At 45.0% G+C, this 17,867-nt stretch overlaps 1 protein-coding gene and 1 long non-coding RNA gene across 2 annotated transcripts in view; one reads left to right on the top strand and one right to left on the bottom strand.

The window, feature by feature from the left end:
• Positions 1–754: 754 nt before the first annotated feature.
• Positions 755–17,081, top strand: LOC120059237 (XK-related protein 7-like). Its single transcript, XM_039008128.1, has 3 exons — positions 755–1,284; positions 13,838–14,037; positions 14,628–17,081. Exons 1-3 carry the CDS (start codon positions 755–757, stop codon positions 15,584–15,586), a joined length of 1,689 nt encoding a protein of 562 aa, XP_038864056.1. The 3' UTR covers positions 15,587–17,081.
• Positions 12,968–17,867, bottom strand: part of LOC120059239 — a 7,180-nt gene continuing 2,280 nt past the window's right edge. Inside the window, exons 2-3 of the long non-coding RNA XR_005478134.1 lie at positions 16,905–17,020; positions 12,968–13,011 (exon numbers count right to left, since the gene is read on the bottom strand). This is a non-coding gene — a long non-coding RNA (uncharacterized LOC120059239). The remainder of the gene's footprint in view (positions 13,012–16,904; positions 17,021–17,867) is intronic.

The raw sequence follows: 17,867 nt of genomic DNA, 5'->3' as shown, positions 1-17,867 counted from the left end.
TTTCACCAGTAGGTGTCAGTATAATTAGAGACTGTACCAGGATCCATAGGCGCCTGCTTTTTGATAGCCCTATGTCTGTCACATCATCATATTAAGACATTTTAAAAGTACAGTATCTTTGTGGCACATGGATCATGTAGGCCTAAATTACACCAAGGAGGAACCAGCTTCTTTATAGCAAATTACTTGTATGAAACAAAGGACTGAATGCACTTGTAAATTGACTTAATATAATATATCTTAGCAGGAAAGATATTACATTTCATATACATATTCCAATCAAATTTGTTTTTATTTTTCCCAAGGGAAATGTTCAAACAAAAAAAGAAAAAACACACACATACAGCCTCCATATAATTAATTTCATAATAAATAGTAAATTGACATTTTAACATCTGATATGTGTTCTCATAACGGCCATCTCAGTATTGTTCGGTTCGGCACTGATGGAACGTCCAACTGTTTCGTCATGGCTCCCCTACCAGTGCAAATGCAGTATTTAATAAAACCGCACAATCATTAAGCTTATGATCTAGCTTGCTAAAATTTCACACTTCATTTCCGTTATATGGTAGAGCTAAATCAATCACATTTTTTTAATGAAATATCGTTTTCGCTTTCTCACCTCCCTTCGCCTTTTATTCCTCCCTTCCTTTCTCCCCCACACACGCATGCATTCACACACATACGCGACCCCCTCCTCCCTTCCATAATTTCCCCATCTCCCTTACCCACACTCTTCTCTACAACAAACATGGCCGCTAAATCTGATGGTGCACCAGTCTCGTTGCGAAATGACATCCTGCCCGAGTGCCTGCCCGGTTCAGATCAACGTTCGCCTCAGTGCCACCCTGATAGGAAGCGCTACTCGCTCCACGACTGCAGTTGGACGCTATGTGCCCTTTTGGTGTTCTTTTCGGACGGGGCCTCAGACCTGTGGCTGGCAGCGGATTACTACCTCAGCCGGAACTACTGGTGGTTTGCATTGACACTGGTCTTCGTGATCGTCCCATCTGTGGTGGTTCAGGTGCTGAGTTTTAGGTGGTTCGCCTATGATTATTCGGATACCAACGACAGTAGCACAGCTACAGCAGCGGTCGCAGCATCGGGCGCCGAGAGCCATTTCACCACCAAGAACAGCGATCAACCGGGCGCTGGCCGCGATGCTGAGTTCGGGAAATTGCCTACTACGGGCACTATGGGAGGAGCCCGGGGTTGCTGCAGAGTTTTTATGTGGCTCTTTCAATGCTTCATCCATATATTTCAGCTAGCACAGGTCTGGAGGTAAGATCACCCATTCTCTCTCATATACGGATACTGTACTGGCTTGAGCGTGTGTGTGACAGGGTTCTGCGAAGATGGTGATCAAAGCATTCTAAAAGCCCTAGTAGCCCTACTAGACTGCGATGTCTGGGTTTGTTTTAACAGCTCAATCTTGACCTAATTGTTAAACGAATTTAAAAACTCATCCAGAGAGAAGGCTACTGTATTCACAATAGGGCCGATTCCGATTTAGGAATTTACGCCTATCCTACACACTTCTCAGTAATTCGTATTCAGATTTACACAAGGTCCACATAGCACGTTGGGGTCGATGAAACAATGACAACGTTCACATGCACACCAATATCCCGTTATTATTAGGGATACTCAAGTATTCTGTTTTGGAGTTGACACATGAACATCATATCCCGTTTACAATAACCCGAAAAAGGCTCGTATCTCATTTGTGAGAAACCCGTATAAAATGCCTGGGATATGCTGATTTTAGACGGGATACTGTGGCATGTAAAAATCTTATCTCCTTTACTGGGTTTTTTCTGGGTCTGCACAAGCTCAGTTTCGCATATCATTGGTGTTGTGTGATGATGTTTTCATCTGATTGTCAAACAAATCACTTCAAAAAGTAGGCTACCTGCACAGTTGGATCCACCATAATTCCATAATAATTTTATTTTGCTGATACTCCGTACTGGACAGTATAGCCCACGGGCTACTTTCCCCCTTAATTTAGACAACTTTCTGCTTCTAATTTCCGACATTTGGTAGGCCATTTGTTTGTCAACTATAGTTCGATACATGCAGCTTCTCGTTTGTCATAACTTCTTGCACCAGAAGACTAAATAAAGTAGTTCTCACCATAATAATGTTTTACATTGATATAATTAATACATTAGTAATGTAATTAACACCAGTAAAGTTGTATATTTCGTTTAGGGACCGGGGAGAAAACTCACTAACTCCAAAACAGTGGAAAGATTGGTCCTGTGCAAAATGTCATCAGTTTGAATGGTTTTAGGGAAATGAAAAGCTGAGAAAACAATTAAACATGTTTCTGGTAAGACTTCAGTTTGTTTTAGGTGCATATTTGGGGTTGAAATAGTGTCTGCTTGCTTAACAGTGTCAAAGATAACACATTACACTTGCATTTTCTCAAGAGATGCTGAAATAAATTAATATTTCTCCACTCCTGTTCCCAAGACAAAATTAACATTTATTGTATAATTTCACTGCAAGAAATGCATAATTCTGCAGGAGTTAATATGATATTATGCTACATGTGAGGTTATAGGCCGACAGTCAGTTTCCATATTTCAGTTACTATTCCATTTAATCCATATGAACTTAATTGAGGAATATTCAGTTCATTCATTGATACAGGGATACTCCTGAGCGGGATATCAAAGGTAAATGGGTCCTGAGATCCTCAAAAGGTTCTACAGCTGCAACATCGAGAGCATCCTGACTGGTTGCATCACTGCCTGGTACGGCAATTGCTCAGCCTCTGACGGCAAAGGCACTACAGAGGGTAGTGCGTACGGCCCAGTACATCACTGGGACTAAGCTGCCTGCCATCCAGGACCTCTACACCAGATGGTGTCAGAGGAAGCCCCTAAAAATTGTCAAAGACCCCAGCCACCCCAGTCATAGACTGTTCTCTCTGCTACTGCATGGCAAGCGGTACCGGAGTGCCAAGTCTAGGACAAAAAGGCTTCTCAACAGTTTTTACCCCCAAGCCATAAGACTCCTGAACAGGTAATCAAATGGCTACCTGGACTATTTGCATTGTGTGCCCCCCCAACCCCTCTTTTTACACTGCTGCTACTCTCTGTTTACCATATATGCATAGTCACTTTAACTATACATTTATGTACATACTACCTCAATTGGTCTGACCAACAAGTGCTCCCGCACATTGGCTAACCGGGCTATCTGCATTGTGTCCCGCCACCCCCTCTTTTACGCTACTGCTACTCTCTGTTCATCATATATGCATAGTCAATTTAACCAAATCTACATGTACATACTACCTCAATCAGCCTGACTAACCGGTGTCTGTATGTAGCCTCGCTACTTTTATAGCCTCGCTACTGTATATAGCCTGTCTTTTTACTGTTGTTTTATTTCTATACTTACCTATTGTTCACCTAATACCTTTTTTGCACTATTGGTTAGAGCCTGTAAGTAAGCATTTCACTGTAAGGTGACCTGTTGTATTCGGCGCATGTGAGAAATAAACTTTGATTTGAAACAGCTTATCCCGAATAAGACCTTAAGTGGGATATGAGCCACTATCCGGAATAATGTGCGCATGTAAACGTGGTCATTGGAAGCCCATACATTTTTAATGAAGGAAGCAAAGTGGGCGGGGGACCATTGGACGATGCAAGCATGGGTGAGGGACGTGAAACGGCATAACCAAAGTTGTGTCTCTGTACACATACAGAGGGAAGCCTGGCTTCCCTTGGCATCCATGAATACACGCCACTGCATGTCCCAAATTATAGCACAACGTTAGCCTAATATGATCCACTAATAATAAGACCCTCAGGAACTGTTTAAACGGTCTTGACAGAGGAAATAAATGGAAATGGAATAGAATGATGCAAAATGTAAGCTACTCATTGAAGAAAACTAACACCAAAGTGGCAGTTATAAATATATATATGGGTATTACTTAGCTTGGATGTCAACATTTCATCCATGCAAATTATCTAATTAAATGTAATCGAAAATGTAATCTATGTAATCCCCAAAAGTAATTATTGATCATAAACAATAACTACTAATGATGTATACTCAAAGAAAAGGTTAAAATCTCACCTTTCTGGTAAAAATAGTTATAAATTGCTGAGGTTTAGTCACTATTGAGGACACAAGCTCAAGTACACAGAACAAATATGATAAAAATATGAAATATTTGATATGATGTATTTCCTATTCAACAAAATGTATGAATAAGGCTTGAAATGACTTATATACTTTCTAAATATAGCATAATCAAATTATAAAATGACTAACTATAAGATTTCACCTGCCTTATAACTGTAAATACATATTTGTATGTTTAGTGTTAGAGAAAATGTGCATATTTTCTAAAGGTCTCTCTTGATCAAAACTTCTGCCCCTATCTTTGTGAACATATCACAGAGCTCTAGGAACTCACCTTTCATCTCATGTTACTATTGTCCGTCTGTGCCAAACAGAAAGGGTTTGTTTCAAATCAATTAATTATTTTTGATAAATGACTATAAATCGATCTCTGAATGTGCTATCATGATGAAACCACTCTCTCCTGCTGCACTACGACCTAATGCTTGCAGGCATTTGTCAGTGGCTGTGATGTAGGGTTCAGCCAGGAGTTGATGGACAGTCGGAAGAGCGAATTAAATGGTAGGAGGGACATCCCAGCTTCAAGTGGTTTCAGATTTCACATCATACGTCACACGGGCTCACAAAAAATACGACTGTGTACGTGGGAACCAGGGCTATCGCTCAATGCAAGCCATTTGTCACGGCTGTCGTAAGAACGGGACCAAGGCGTAGCGGATGTTGAGTTCCACATATTTAAATCAAAGAGAAACTTAAACAAAACAAAATATATCAATAAACGAACAACTAAACGTGACTACGTGGTGCACAAACACAAAACAATATCCCACAAACACAGGTGGGAATCATAAAACACGGGATGAGATGTTAAAACTGTCCATTGTGCCAATAGATGGTATGCACTCACATGAGATTTGCCGTGATGTTGACAGAGTGGCATGGGAGGTTTATTTCTTAGACTGGGTTAAGATGTCAATTTTGGGACACATCCTCAGTAGTGTGCCTTCGAATCAGTGGGTGTTTCGGCCTTTAATCACTAAACACCCTCATCAAAGGTGGCCAGCTAAAGGGTGATCAAGCCTTAGCTTGTGTCCCATGCCCAATTAAGATTTCCCACGGGACTATGCAAGGCAGGGGCGTCCTCTTCCCTGAGCCAGCCCTACAGCTGACCGCATACCTCATATGCCCTCCTCAAGTTGGAGGGATCTGAATTGGGTTCTCAGGTGGGGGTGGGGGGGTCATGAAGTTATAGCCCAGCAAGGGTCCTTCCGTTTGATCCAGATCCACTGGCTGCCTCTTTCAGCTGCTTGAGAAACTGCTCTGACGGTCTGCCGCAGAGCCTGTCCATGGATTCCAAGTTCTTTCAGCAACCTGATGGTGGAAGAAGCCACGAATCCTCTGCATCCCACTTCAACTGGCCAGACTTTTGCATTCCAGCCACGCTGAGTTGCGTCTGCTGCCAACTCTGTGTAACGCAGTTTCTTACGCTCGTAGGCCTCTTCAACAGAGTTTTCCCACGGGACTGTGAGCTCTATGATGTACACAGCCTTTCGTGAAGGGGACCAGAGTACCATGTCTGGCCTAAGGTTGGTAGAAGCAATCTCAGGTGGAAAAATGAGTTGTTGGCCAATATCGACAAGCATCTTCCAGTCCCGGGCCATGCCTAGGTGTCCAGTTTCTGGCTTTGTAGGAGGATGCTTGGGCCTTTTCTGTCCCTCCCGGATGAATGTTGTTGTTTTGACGGGATTGCTTGTTTTTGGAGGTAATGAATTGGTTGCACTCCTCTTGGTCTCAAGTGCTGCAGCCAGGCTCTTGAGGACCTGATTGTGCCTCCAGGTGTAGCGGCCTTGTGAGAGGCTGGTCTTGCAACCTGTCATTATATGCCTGAGAGTCGCTGGAGCTGGGCAGAGGGGGCAGGTCGGGTCCTCGCCATACCATTGATGTAGGTTTTTTGGTGATGGAAGCACATCATAAACAGCTCTTATGATGAAGCTGATGTTGCTTGCCTCCATTTGCCAAAGCTCACTCCAGTTGATCTTTCTCCTCTCCAGGCCTTCCCACCGCGTCCATTGCCCTTGTTTAGCAAGAGAGACAGCCTTTGCACTTCTTGCAGTCTCCTCCTGTCTGCGCACCTCCTCGACCACCAGCTTCCTGCGTTCAGATGTTGTTGCCTTATGGAACGTTGGTTTGCTTGCTGCCAGGCCAAAGCCTCCTCTTCCATGCTGGATATTCCCCACAATGTCTTGGTGTCTCAGGGCTGATGTTGCTTGCTGCACAGCCTTGGATGATGTCCATTTCCGTCCAGTTTGTAGGGGAGGTGCAGCCTTGCTAATGGTCTGGTCTTTGGAGTCCTTCAATGTCATCTGAAGTCTTACTTTAGAGCACTTGTACTCCTCCGTTAGACTTGTAAGAGGTAGTTCAAGGACCCCTTTGCCATAGAGGCCGATGTTACTCAGGCATCGTGGGACACCCAGCCATTTCTTCACGTATGAGGTAATGGTTCGCTCCATCTTCTCCACTGTTGTTATTGGGACCTCATAGACGGTGAGTGGCCACATTACCCGGGGGAGAAGTCCAAACTGTAGGCACCAAAGCTTGAGCTTCCCAGGCAGTAGGGTCTTGTTGATGTTCTCAAGACCGTCGGCGATGTCCTGTCTTACTTGCTGCACTTGATTTTTATCCCGGAGGCTTTCGTTGTACCATCTACCCAGGCTCTTGACGGGTTGCTCAGACACCGTTGGTATCGGGTCATCTCCAATGCAGAACCTCACATCTTTAAGCTGTCCCTTGACTATGGAGATGCTTCGAGATTTGCTTGGCTTGATTTTCATCCGGGCCCACTTGATGTTATCCTGCAGTTTTGCAAGTAGCCGCCTGGTGCATGCTGCAGTGGTGGTCAGTGTAGTCATGTCATCCATGTATGCTCGGATAGGTGGGAGACGGAGCCCTTCCTTAGTTCTCTCACCGCCGACCACCCACCTCGATGCCCTGATGATGACTTCCATGGCCATAGTGAAGGCCAGAGGTGAAATTGTACAGCCTGCCATTATGCCCACTTCCAAGCGCTGCCATGTTGTTGTGAAGTCAGGTGTTGTGAAACACAATTGCAGGTCTTGGAAATAGGCCTTTACCAGTGTAGTGATGGGTTCTGGTACGTGGAAAAAGTTGAAGGATTCCCAGAGGAGTTCATGGGGAACTGAGCCAAAGGCATTGGCCAGGTCGAGGAAGATGACATAGAGGTCTCTCTTGTCCTTCTTAGCTGTTTGGATCTGGTGCCAAATCATACTAGTATGTTCCAGGCAACCAGAGAAACCAGGAATGCCTGCTTTCTGTACAGATGTATCAATGTACTTGTTCCTTTCCAGGTAAGTGGACAGCCTCTGTGCTATTATACTGAAAAAGATCTTCCCTTCGACGTTGAGAAGGGAGATTGGTCGGAATTGACTGATGTCTGTCGCATCCTTCTCTTTCGGGATTAGCACACCACCAGCCCTTCGCCATGCCTTTGGTATTATTTCCTTCTGCCACACTATCCTCATGAGCCTCCAAAGAAAGCGTAGAACATCCGGGGCGTTCTTGTAGAGCTTAAATGGTACTCCATTAGGCCCAGGAGCCGAGGCCGCTCTTGCTCGTCGGACAACGTTCTCTACTTCCTTCCATTTTGGAGGGTCAGTGTCCAGATTGAATTCTGGTGGTTGAATAGGTGGGATGTCATGTGGGATGATTATCTGCTCATGCCTTTTCGTGTCCTGGTGGACCTTTTCCAGATGTTCTTCCAGTTCTGGCTTTGGAGTTTTTAGGATTCCGCACTTTTCCTTTGCGAAGAGGTCTTTGACAAACTTAAAGGGTTTTTTATAGAACCGTGTTCTTGAGTGTTCCTTCTTCCTACGAAGTTTCCTTAAGTTTTCCGCTCTTCGCAAGGTTGCCAGCCGACATTTGATGTCTGCTTGGAGTAGCATGAGACCTTCTCTCTCTGCATCAGAGGCCTTCTTCCACTGCTTTCTCAGCTGCCTTCTCTCTCTGACAAGTATCTCGATCTCTTGCTGCCTCCTAGATTTGGCTGGCGCGGGTGGTGTCTTGCCACTTCTCCTTTCGTTTACTCCAAAGCGCTCTTCTCCGTAGTGGTAGATAATGTCTCCCATCCTTTCAAGCTTTTTCTCTGCTGTTCCTATCTGTTGTTCCAAGATTTTTGTCAGGTCGTTGTTGATTGTTTCCCACTCTCTCTTTTCAACAGCTTTGGGCCACTTCACACTCGGTCTGTGCCCTTTGACCTTTTCCTCTTTTAGAGGTCTCTGTGGTTGGGTGAGTTCATCCACCGGCATTTCTGTGCTTGTGTTATCCTCCTCCGTTACAGGGGTGCTGATGCTCTGCGAACTTTGGTTTGCGTCCCGTCGCTGTGCTTCATTCGACTGATTTGACTGGCTGCTTCGTAAGAAGTACTGGTCAATGCGAGGTCCCTGTCTCTGCTCTCCCAAGCACCTTTTCCTCCCTTGATGGATCCTTAACCCCCTTGCCGATGTTACTCTCTCCCAACCACAGCTGCACACCTGAAGTGTGTGTCCTGCTGCTGTTATGGTTGTCTCGTGCTGTGTTCCTACTCGTTGTCGTTTCCATTCCTGGGTCCGTAGCCGTGTGATCAGTCGTTGAGCCATCTTGCGCCCCAGCTCTCGCAGGCTCTAGGGGTATGTTCCTTTGTTGACTTTCAGTAGCACTTAGCGGGTGTCTCCAACATACTGAAGCAGCGTCGGAGACGGCCAACATGGGTAGCTAGCCCATTACAGCCCCATTGGGGTCTATTCCCTCCGGTCAGCTGTCTCTCCAAGCTGTCACACAGACTTTCCTATGTTGTCAGCTGTCCTTTCACAGCAGTCACTGGACTAGTCCAGATAATCAGAATCATAAAACACGGGACGAGATGTTAAAACTGTCCATTGTGCCAATAGATGGTATGCACTCACATGAGATTTGCCGTGATGTTGACAGAGTGGCATGGGAGGTTTATTTCTTAGACTGGGTTAAGATGTCAATTTTGGGACACATCCTCAGTAGTGTGCCTTCGAATCAGTGGGTGTTTCGGCCTTTAATCACTAAACACCCTCATCAAAGGTGGCCAGCTAAAGGGTGATCAAGCCTTAGCTTGTGTCCCATGCCCAATTAAGATTTCCCACGGGACTATGCAAGGCAGGGGCGTCCTCTTCCCTGAGCCAGCCCTACAGCTGACCGCATACCTCATATGCCCTCCTCAAGTTGGAGGGATCTGAATTGGGTTCTCAGGTGGGGGTGGGGGGTCATGAAGTTATAGCCCAGCAAGGCTATAATAGCTACTTAAAATAGCTACTTAAATATGATCCCCAATTAGAGACAACGATACCAGCTTCCTCTAATTGGGAATCATACAAAACACCAACATAGAAAATATAAACTAGAACACAACATAGAAATTATAAACTAGAATACCCCCTTAGTCACGCCCTGACCTACTACACCATAGAGAAACAAGGGCTCTCTATGGTCAGGGCGTGACACTATTTCGATATCCACTACAGTATCCACAGATCAATTTATAAGCAAAAATGTCAGACAGAACCGGTACCAGAACCACACAGGTCCGCTAAAAAGGGACCTTACATCTAAGAGGTTTTAAGAGGGCACACAATTAAAATTCGGAATAATGGCACGGCTCTCGACCGTATTCATGGTTTCCTCACACATACAGTTGAAGTTGGAAGTTTACATACACCTTAGCCAAATACATTTAAACTCAGTTTTTCCACAATTCCTGACATTCAATACCTGGACTTTGCTGTCCTTAAGCCATTTTGCCACAACTTTGGAAGTATGCTTGGGGTCATTGTCCATTTGGAAGAGCTATTTACAACCAAGCTTTAACTTCCTGACTGACATCTTGAGATGTTACTTCAATATATCTACATAATCTCCCTCCTCATGATGCCATCTATTTTCTGAAGTGCACCAGTCCCTCCTGCAGCAAAGCACCCCCACAACATGATGCTGCCACCCCCGTGCTTCACGGTTGGGATGGTGTTCTTCGGCTTGCGAGCATCCCCCTTTTCCCTCCAAACATAACAGTGGTCATTATGGCCAAACAGTTCTATTTTTATTTCATCAGACCACATTTCTCCAAAAAGTACGATCTTTCTCCCCATGTGCAGTTGTAAACCGTTGTCTGGCTTTTTTAATGGCGGTTTTGGAGCAATGACTTCTTCCTTGCTGAGCGGCCTTTCAGGTTATGTCGATATAGGACTTGTTTTACTGTGGATATAGATACTTTTGTACATGTTTCCTCCAGCATCTTCACAAGGTCCTTTGCTGCTGTTCTGGGATTGATTTGCACTTTTTTCACCAACGTACGTTCATCTCTAGGAGACAGAATGCGTCTCCTTCCTGAGCAGTATGACAGCTGCGTGGTCCCATGGTGTTTATACTTGCGTACTATTGTTTGTACAGATGAACGTGGTACCTTCAGGCGTTTGGAAATTGCTCTCAAGGATGAACCAGACTTGTGGAGGTCTACAAAATCTACAAAAGAGGTCTTGGCTGATATCTTTTGAATTTCCCATGATGTCAAGCAAAGAGGCACTGAGTTTGAAGGTAGGACTTGAAATACATCCACAGGTACACCTCCAATTGACTCAAATGATGTCAATTAGCCTATCAGAAGCTTCTAAAGTCATGACATCATTTTCTGGAATTTTCCAAGCTGTTTAAAGGCACCGTCAACTTAGTGTATGTACACTTCTGACCCACTGGAATTGTGATAAAGTGAATTATAAGTGAAATATTGTTGGAAATTGTTGGGGAAATTACTTGTGTCATGCACAAAGTAGATGTCCTAACCGACTTGCCAAAACTATAGTTTTTTAATAAGAAATTTGTGGAGTGGTTGAAAAATGAGTTTTAATGACTCCAACCTAAGTGAATGTAAACTTCCGACTTCAACTGTAAATGTGGTGGAATTATTAGGGAGAAGTTGAAAATGTCAGTGAAGACACTTGCCAGTTGGTCCGAGCATGCTCCGAGTACACGTCCTGGAAATCCATCTGGCCCTGCGGCCTTGTGATGTTTAAAGGTCTTGCTCACAATGGCAATGGAGAGCGTGATCACACAGTCGCTCCAAACAGCTGGTGCTCTCATGCATGCTTCAGTGTTGCTTGCCTCGAAGCGAGCATAAAAAGGCATTTAGCTCGTCTGGTAGGCTCGCGTCACTGGGCAGCTCCCGGCTGGGTTTCCCTTTGTAGTCCGTAATAGTTTGCAAGCCCTGCCACATCCGACGAGTGTCAGAGCCGGTGTAGTAGGATTCAATCTTAGTCTTGTATTGATGCTTTGCCTGTTTGATGGTTCATCTGAGGGCATAGCAGGATTTCTTATAAGCGTCCGGATTAGTGTCCCGCTCCTTGAAAGCGGCTGCTCTAGCCTTTAGTTCGGTGCGGATGATGCTTGTAATCCATGGCTTCTGGTTGGGATATGTACGTACGGTAGTGAGGTGGTACGTACATATTCCAGTCTGTGCTAGCAAAACAGTCCTGTTGCCTAGTATCCGCATCATCTGACCACTTCCGTATTGAGCAAGACACTGGTACTTCCTGCTTTAGTTTTAGCTTGTAAGCAGGAATCAGGAGGATAGAATTATGGTCAGATTTGCCAAATGGAGGGCGAGGGAGAGCCTTGTATGTGTCTCTGTGTGTGGGGTAAAGGTGGTATAGAGTTTCTTTCCCCTCTGGTTGCACGTGACATGCTGGTAGAAATTAGGTAAATGGATTTAAGTATGCCTGCATTAAAGTCCCCGACCACTAGGAGTGCTGCTTCTGGATGAGCATTTTCTTGTTTGCTTATGGCCTTATACAGTTCGTTGAGTGTGGTCCGAGTGCCAGTATCGGTTTGTGGTGGTAAATAGACGACTACGAATAATATAGATGAGAACTCTCTCGGTAGATAGTGTGGTCTACAGTTTATCATGAGGTACGCTACCTCAGGCGAGCAACACCTCGAGACTTCTTTAATATTATACACCGCGCACCAGTAGTTATTGACAAATAGACACACCCCCGCCCCTCGTCTTACCAGACGTAGCTGCTCTGTCCTGCCGATGCACGGAAAACCCAGCCAGTTCTATTTTATCCGTGTCGTCGTTCAGCCACAACTCGTAAAACATAAGATATTACAGTTTTTAATGTCCCGTTGGTAGGATAGTCTTGATCATAGATCATCCAGTTTATTTTCCAGTGAAAACGTTGGCCAATAGGACAGATGGTAGTGGCGGTTTACCCACTTGCCAATTAATTCTCACAAGGCACCCCGACCTCCGCCCCCGGTATCTCAGTCTTTTCTTCATGCAAATGACAGGGATTTGGGCCTGGTCTCGGGAAAGAAGTATAACCTTCGCGTCGGACTCATTAAAGAAAAAATCTTCATCCAGTTCGAGGTGAGTAATCGCTGTTTTGATGTCCAGAAGCTCTTTTCGGGTGGCCTCCCGAGTGGTGCAGTGGTCTAAGGCACTGCGTCGCAGTGCTAGCTGTGCCACTAGAGCTCCTGGTTCGAGTCCAGGCTCTGTCACAGCCGGCCACGACCGGGAGACCCATGGGGCGGCGCACAATTGGCACAGGGTCTTCTGGGTTAGGGGAGGGTTTGGCCGGCAGGGATGCTTTTTTCCCATTAGCGACTCCTGTGGCTGGCCGGGCACAATGCACGCTGACACGGTCGCCAGGTGTACAGTGTTTCCTCCGATACATTGGTGCACCTCGCTTCCCGGTTAAGCGGGCGTTGTGTCAAGAAGCAGTGCAGCTTGGCTGGAAGGACGCGCGGCTCTCGACCTTCGTCTCTCCCGAGTCCGTACGGGAGTTGCAGCGATGAGACAAGACTAACTACCAATTGGATACCCTGAAATTGGGGAGAAAAAGGGGTAAAAGTTAAATATATATAAAATAAAATAAATAAGCTATTTTTGGTCATAAGAGACGGTAGCAGCAACATTATGTACAAAATAAGTTTTTAAAAAAAGAGCACAGTTGGTTAGGAGTCCCAGAACAGGATGCTTTTGGATTACTTTGAATGAGCATAATCATCAGTGGGCAACTATAGCATGCAATTATGTGTCTACTGTGTGTATATGACATCCCCAGGCAGAGGAAACCAGAACAAAAAGTGTTATACTAACTCCTTGTTCACTGGGCTCATTGAGATACTGTAGTGTAGAGCTCTCTTCTGTCCCATGATCCCATCATCCCTCTAGCCATCACAGAGAAACACTTCTCTTTCACAAAATCAGTCGGCGGTAATAAAGTGACAAAAACAGTCCCTGCATTTCACTACATTTAGAGAGGTCAAATGAGAAAGTATAATTTTATATTGTCAAAGCAATCACTTCTGTAGCCTGGAGAGGAAAGGATGAAGTGACCAGACCAGCTCAGTGGCACTCTACCAAGAGATGACATACCATTACCAGTTATTCTGTCTGGATGGAGTGACAGCTCCCAGGCTGTCTGGAGAGTTTGATGTTCAGTTGCTAGAATAAGGCTGAACTGAGGCTGCAATGAGCCATCTGTCTTGGGATGGTGCTGGCATGTGGATGAAACAGATTGATATGGAGCGTCTCTCGATAGCTGGAGATTCTTCTCTCGCACAAATGATGACATAATTCTAATATCATACTCATGCCTTTCCCTCTCTGTCCCCATCCCCCCACCTCCCCTTTGATGTTCCACAGGTATGTCCATGCCCTGTACTTGGGGGTGCAGAGTCGCTGGCGTGGGGACCACGAGAGACGTCACTTCTACTGGCGCATGATGTTTGAGAGTGCTGACATCAGCATGCTGCGTCTGCTGGAGTCGTTCCTGAAGAGCGCCCCCCAGCTGGTCCTGCAGCTAAGCATCATGGTCCAGGCCAGCCAGGTCCTCCCGTTGCAGGGTGAGTCACGGTCTGGACACAAATACTGACCTGAACCTTAATAATTACTAGTGACATCACCATCTCAAACTGCCCCATACAATCCACTGTGACTTTCACATTGATGGCAGGCATCGTAGCGGTTAAGAGCATTGGGCCATTACCCGAAAGGTCGCTGGTTTGAATCCCTGAGCCGACTAGGTGAAAAATGTGATGTGTCATTGAGCAAGGCACTTAACACCAATTGCTCCTGTTATTCCTTTACCTTTTCACTCACTAATGATATCACCCTCTCAAACTCCCCCATATAATGACCTCACGTAGTCACAACTGCCAGATTTTCAATCCACGCAGTTAGTCACCATTCTTAATATAACAACAACAAAAAATCCCTTCACACAGAGCCACTAAGGATGAGTTCATATTTTTTGTGGCCCCCACCCCCATCAAAGTTGCCCATCCCTGCTCTAAAGAATTCATTAACCTACAATAGAGCCTTCTGATTCACACAGACTCAGCAGCGTTCTCATGATAGTCAGCACATTTTACCCTGCTCAATCTTAATTATTCTTTCTCCCTCCCTCTCCCTGTCTCTCTCCCTCTTTCTCCAGGCCTCTCAGCCTCTGCCTCGCTGGTGTCCCTGTCCTGGATGATCGCCTCCTACCAGAAGGTTCTAAGGGACTCCCGGGACGATAAGCTGCCCATGTCCTACAAGGCCGTCAGTGTGCAAATCCTGTGGCACCTGTTTACCATCGGAGCCCGTACGATTGCCTTCGCCCTGTTCGCCTCCGTATTCCAGCTCTACTTCGGTATCTTCATCGTGGCCCATTGGTGCATCATGACATTCTGGATCATTCAAGGCGAAACAGACTTCTGCATGTCCAAATGGGAGGAGGTCATCTATAACATGATGGTCGGCATAGTGTATGTTTTCTGTTGGTTCAGCGTGAGGGAGGGGCGCACACGCTGCCGTATGCTCATCTACAGTGTGGTTGTATTCATTGAGAATGTGGCACTCACCACATTCTGGTATGTGTACCGTGGACAACATACCTCTGACTTCAATGCCCTGATCATAGTGTGTATGGTGGCCAGTAGCTACGCTCTGGGCATCTTCTTTATGTTAGTCTACTACTGCCTGCTGCACCCTGACGGTCCTATCTCAGGGTGGGGATGGGGGGTACCAGAGGAGGTAGCAATGGAGTCCTGCCTTTCCCCAGCTTCCTCTCTCCCTCCAGATGTAGTAGCGAGCCCCCCCAGGACTCTGCAGAGGACTAAAGGGGGAGAACGTGAGCAGATGGGAGGGGCTAATGCAGACGTGTTTCTGGTACGAACACTTAAAAGAGGAGCCAAGCCAAATCTCCCACCCCTCGCCCCTAGGACAGAAGGGCCAGTCATCCGAATAGACTTGCCCAGGAAGAAGTACCCTGCCTGGGATGCCCACTTCATCGACCGCCGGCTGCGCAAAACCATCCTGGTGCTCGAGGGTGCTGCTCCGGTCACACCAAGGATCCAGTACCGCTGTCTGGGCTCAGCCACAGAGGTGATGGAGTATGAGACCACAGTGTGAACCGCTTAGAGTACAGTTACTCAACTGGCTATCATCCAGCCGGCAAAGCCCCACAGTGGCACACAGCTGACTAACTCTCTCTGAGGATCAGTTCTGCTCTAGTCCCGCTCTGTGCTGTAAAGCATCAAGAATACACTGGCTGGGAGAGGGGGAGTGCGTGCAAAGGTTTTCACATCAAATGTCTGGGATAGAAAGACAATGTCTGATGTGGCCTAAGTAGGTGACTACTTGAGGTTTGTATTTTGGTGCCGTGTCAGTATCATTTCTCTGGTTAGGGGGATGGTACAGGGAGAGTTATGGGCCAGGGGTCAGAGGTTAGGGATCAGTGAAAGTGCAGAAGGACAGAAAGAGGAGCTGGATAGCTGTCAATCAGAGGGAAACCATCCTCAATGAACGTGCTCCAAAATAATGTCCTCTCAAGCCAAGGCAAATACCATCAGAGACAATACCTAAACATTTATGAATACCTATGACAATATCTCTGTTAATTTATTATGATTATACACCATAACAGTAGATAAGTCACATGGTTAATACATACCCGTCTAATTGAGCTACTGGAACAGGACATTTTGACCTGAAGATGACAGTGGAAGATCTTACTGCTGTGTGTGATTTGTCATAGCTATTTATGCATGTTTAAGTAATCTCAAAGCCTTAATAAGTGGTCTAAAATCCATAGGACAATTTCTAAAGAGAGAGAAATTGAGAAGATGTATTGGGATGAATGTTCAATACACTTTGTTGTCATACAGTTAGTGTGGTATTATGACAACATTCGTGAAGTACAATAAACATGAGGCTGGATACTGAATGTGCACGATTGCAGTACCATGGATTGCTGTATTATGTCTAACTTGTCTGGACTCTGGTTGCCCTGTAGAAAATAGTTTAGATATCTTTCAATCTTCATGATGATGATACAGTGTGTGCTTTGTGTGTATCTAGGTGGTCATTGCTCCATAAAGAAATGTTCTATCTGTCTAACACTAAAAATGGAGTGCATTGTATCAACTTTAAATCCAGAAGAACAAGACAGAAACCTTATGTGGCTGAGAAGTGGAAACAAGGTTGAAACTGGGAGCATTTGTATATGAGGTGTGTTCATGCACATTTGTATGTTGTACATTGGGGTTCATATGATATTGTGTTGTAGAAAGATGTTCTTAAATGCTGTCCAGGTAACTCAATTATCCCGCTAGCACTAAGATGAATACAATATCTCCACACAGAACCATCAACACAGCCACAGAACTATGAAGCCACGGCTCCACGTTGGTGCTAACTGTTGAGTCTGTTTATAAACACCACAACTTACCTTATACAGTGGTCTGGATTCATCCATCAAACCATACTGGTTTGGGTGGGCTGTAACTCAAATACACATACCAGAATGAAAGCCTTAAACTGGTCAAGCCAGACTGTTGCTGGTGACTGCAGAAAAAAAGAAAAAAGACTTTCATTATGTTGTTGTTGGGAAAATAAAGAGCAATGTGTTTACCTTCTCCATGACCAATTCATTCTTTCAATGGGTGGTTTTCAGAAACCAAATGCAACCACAGTTATCCAAAATATGGCTAATTATCCAAAACATAAATCCAGATTTCAAGTCAGGTAAATGCAGTTATCCAAATACAATAGAATAGTTTAAATGTGAAGCAGACAATCAAACAGATAGGGAGAGACAGACAGATCGATCTAATCATTCTGCTAAAGTGACAGATTATTCTGATTAGACTGTCCAGTGGTAAAAAGCTAAATCCTGTCTCATATAGAAGTAGATCAGTGGATTATGAAACACTACCCCGCTGGCTGCTGGCACCTGAGCTCAGGCAGAGGTCATTGGGTCAGGTGAGGCTGTCTACACAAAATTATTACATTTTTATCATCATAATTTTCAACTGAAAGTGGTTCACTTAACAGCCATTCCCATATCATATACACTCCCATCTGTATTAATTTGGACAGTGAAGCAAAAATGTGTACATTTGGTTCTAAACTCCAGCATTTTGTATTTGAAATAAAATGTTTCATATGAAGTGACAGTACGGAATGACACCTTTTATGTGAGGGTATTTTCATACACACCGGTTTTACTGTTTAGAAATGAAAGCACTTTATGTCTCTAGTCCCCCTCAAAAAATGCTAACCTCACCATTACCAATAACAGGGGAGGTTAGCATTTCTAACTCATCATTATTCAGGATTCATTCATGATTATCCATAATCATGGGAGCATCCACATTAATGTAGAAGTGTTCAGAAACATCTTCTATTCTTA

This window comes from Salvelinus namaycush, chromosome 14 (genome assembly GCF_016432855.1).
Source record: "Salvelinus namaycush isolate Seneca chromosome 14, SaNama_1.0, whole genome shotgun sequence".
Lineage (NCBI taxonomy): Eukaryota > Metazoa > Chordata > Actinopteri > Salmoniformes > Salmonidae > Salvelinus > Salvelinus namaycush.
Note: the sequence above shows the minus strand (reverse complement) of the source record. Positions and strands in the feature narration are given on the sequence as shown.

Excerpts from the sequence above, each read along its gene's own strand:
- LOC120059237 (XM_039008128.1), top strand. The coding sequence starts at position 755 with ATGGCCGCTAAATCTGATGGTGCACCAGTCTCGTTGCGAAATGACATC. Across the intron at positions 1,285-13,837 it reads CAGCTAGCACAGGTCTGGAG|GTATGTCCATGCCCTGTACT; the intron begins GTAAGATCACCC and ends GATGTTCCACAG. Across the intron at positions 14,038-14,627 it reads CCAGGTCCTCCCGTTGCAGG|GCCTCTCAGCCTCTGCCTCG; the intron begins GTGAGTCACGGT and ends CTCTTTCTCCAG.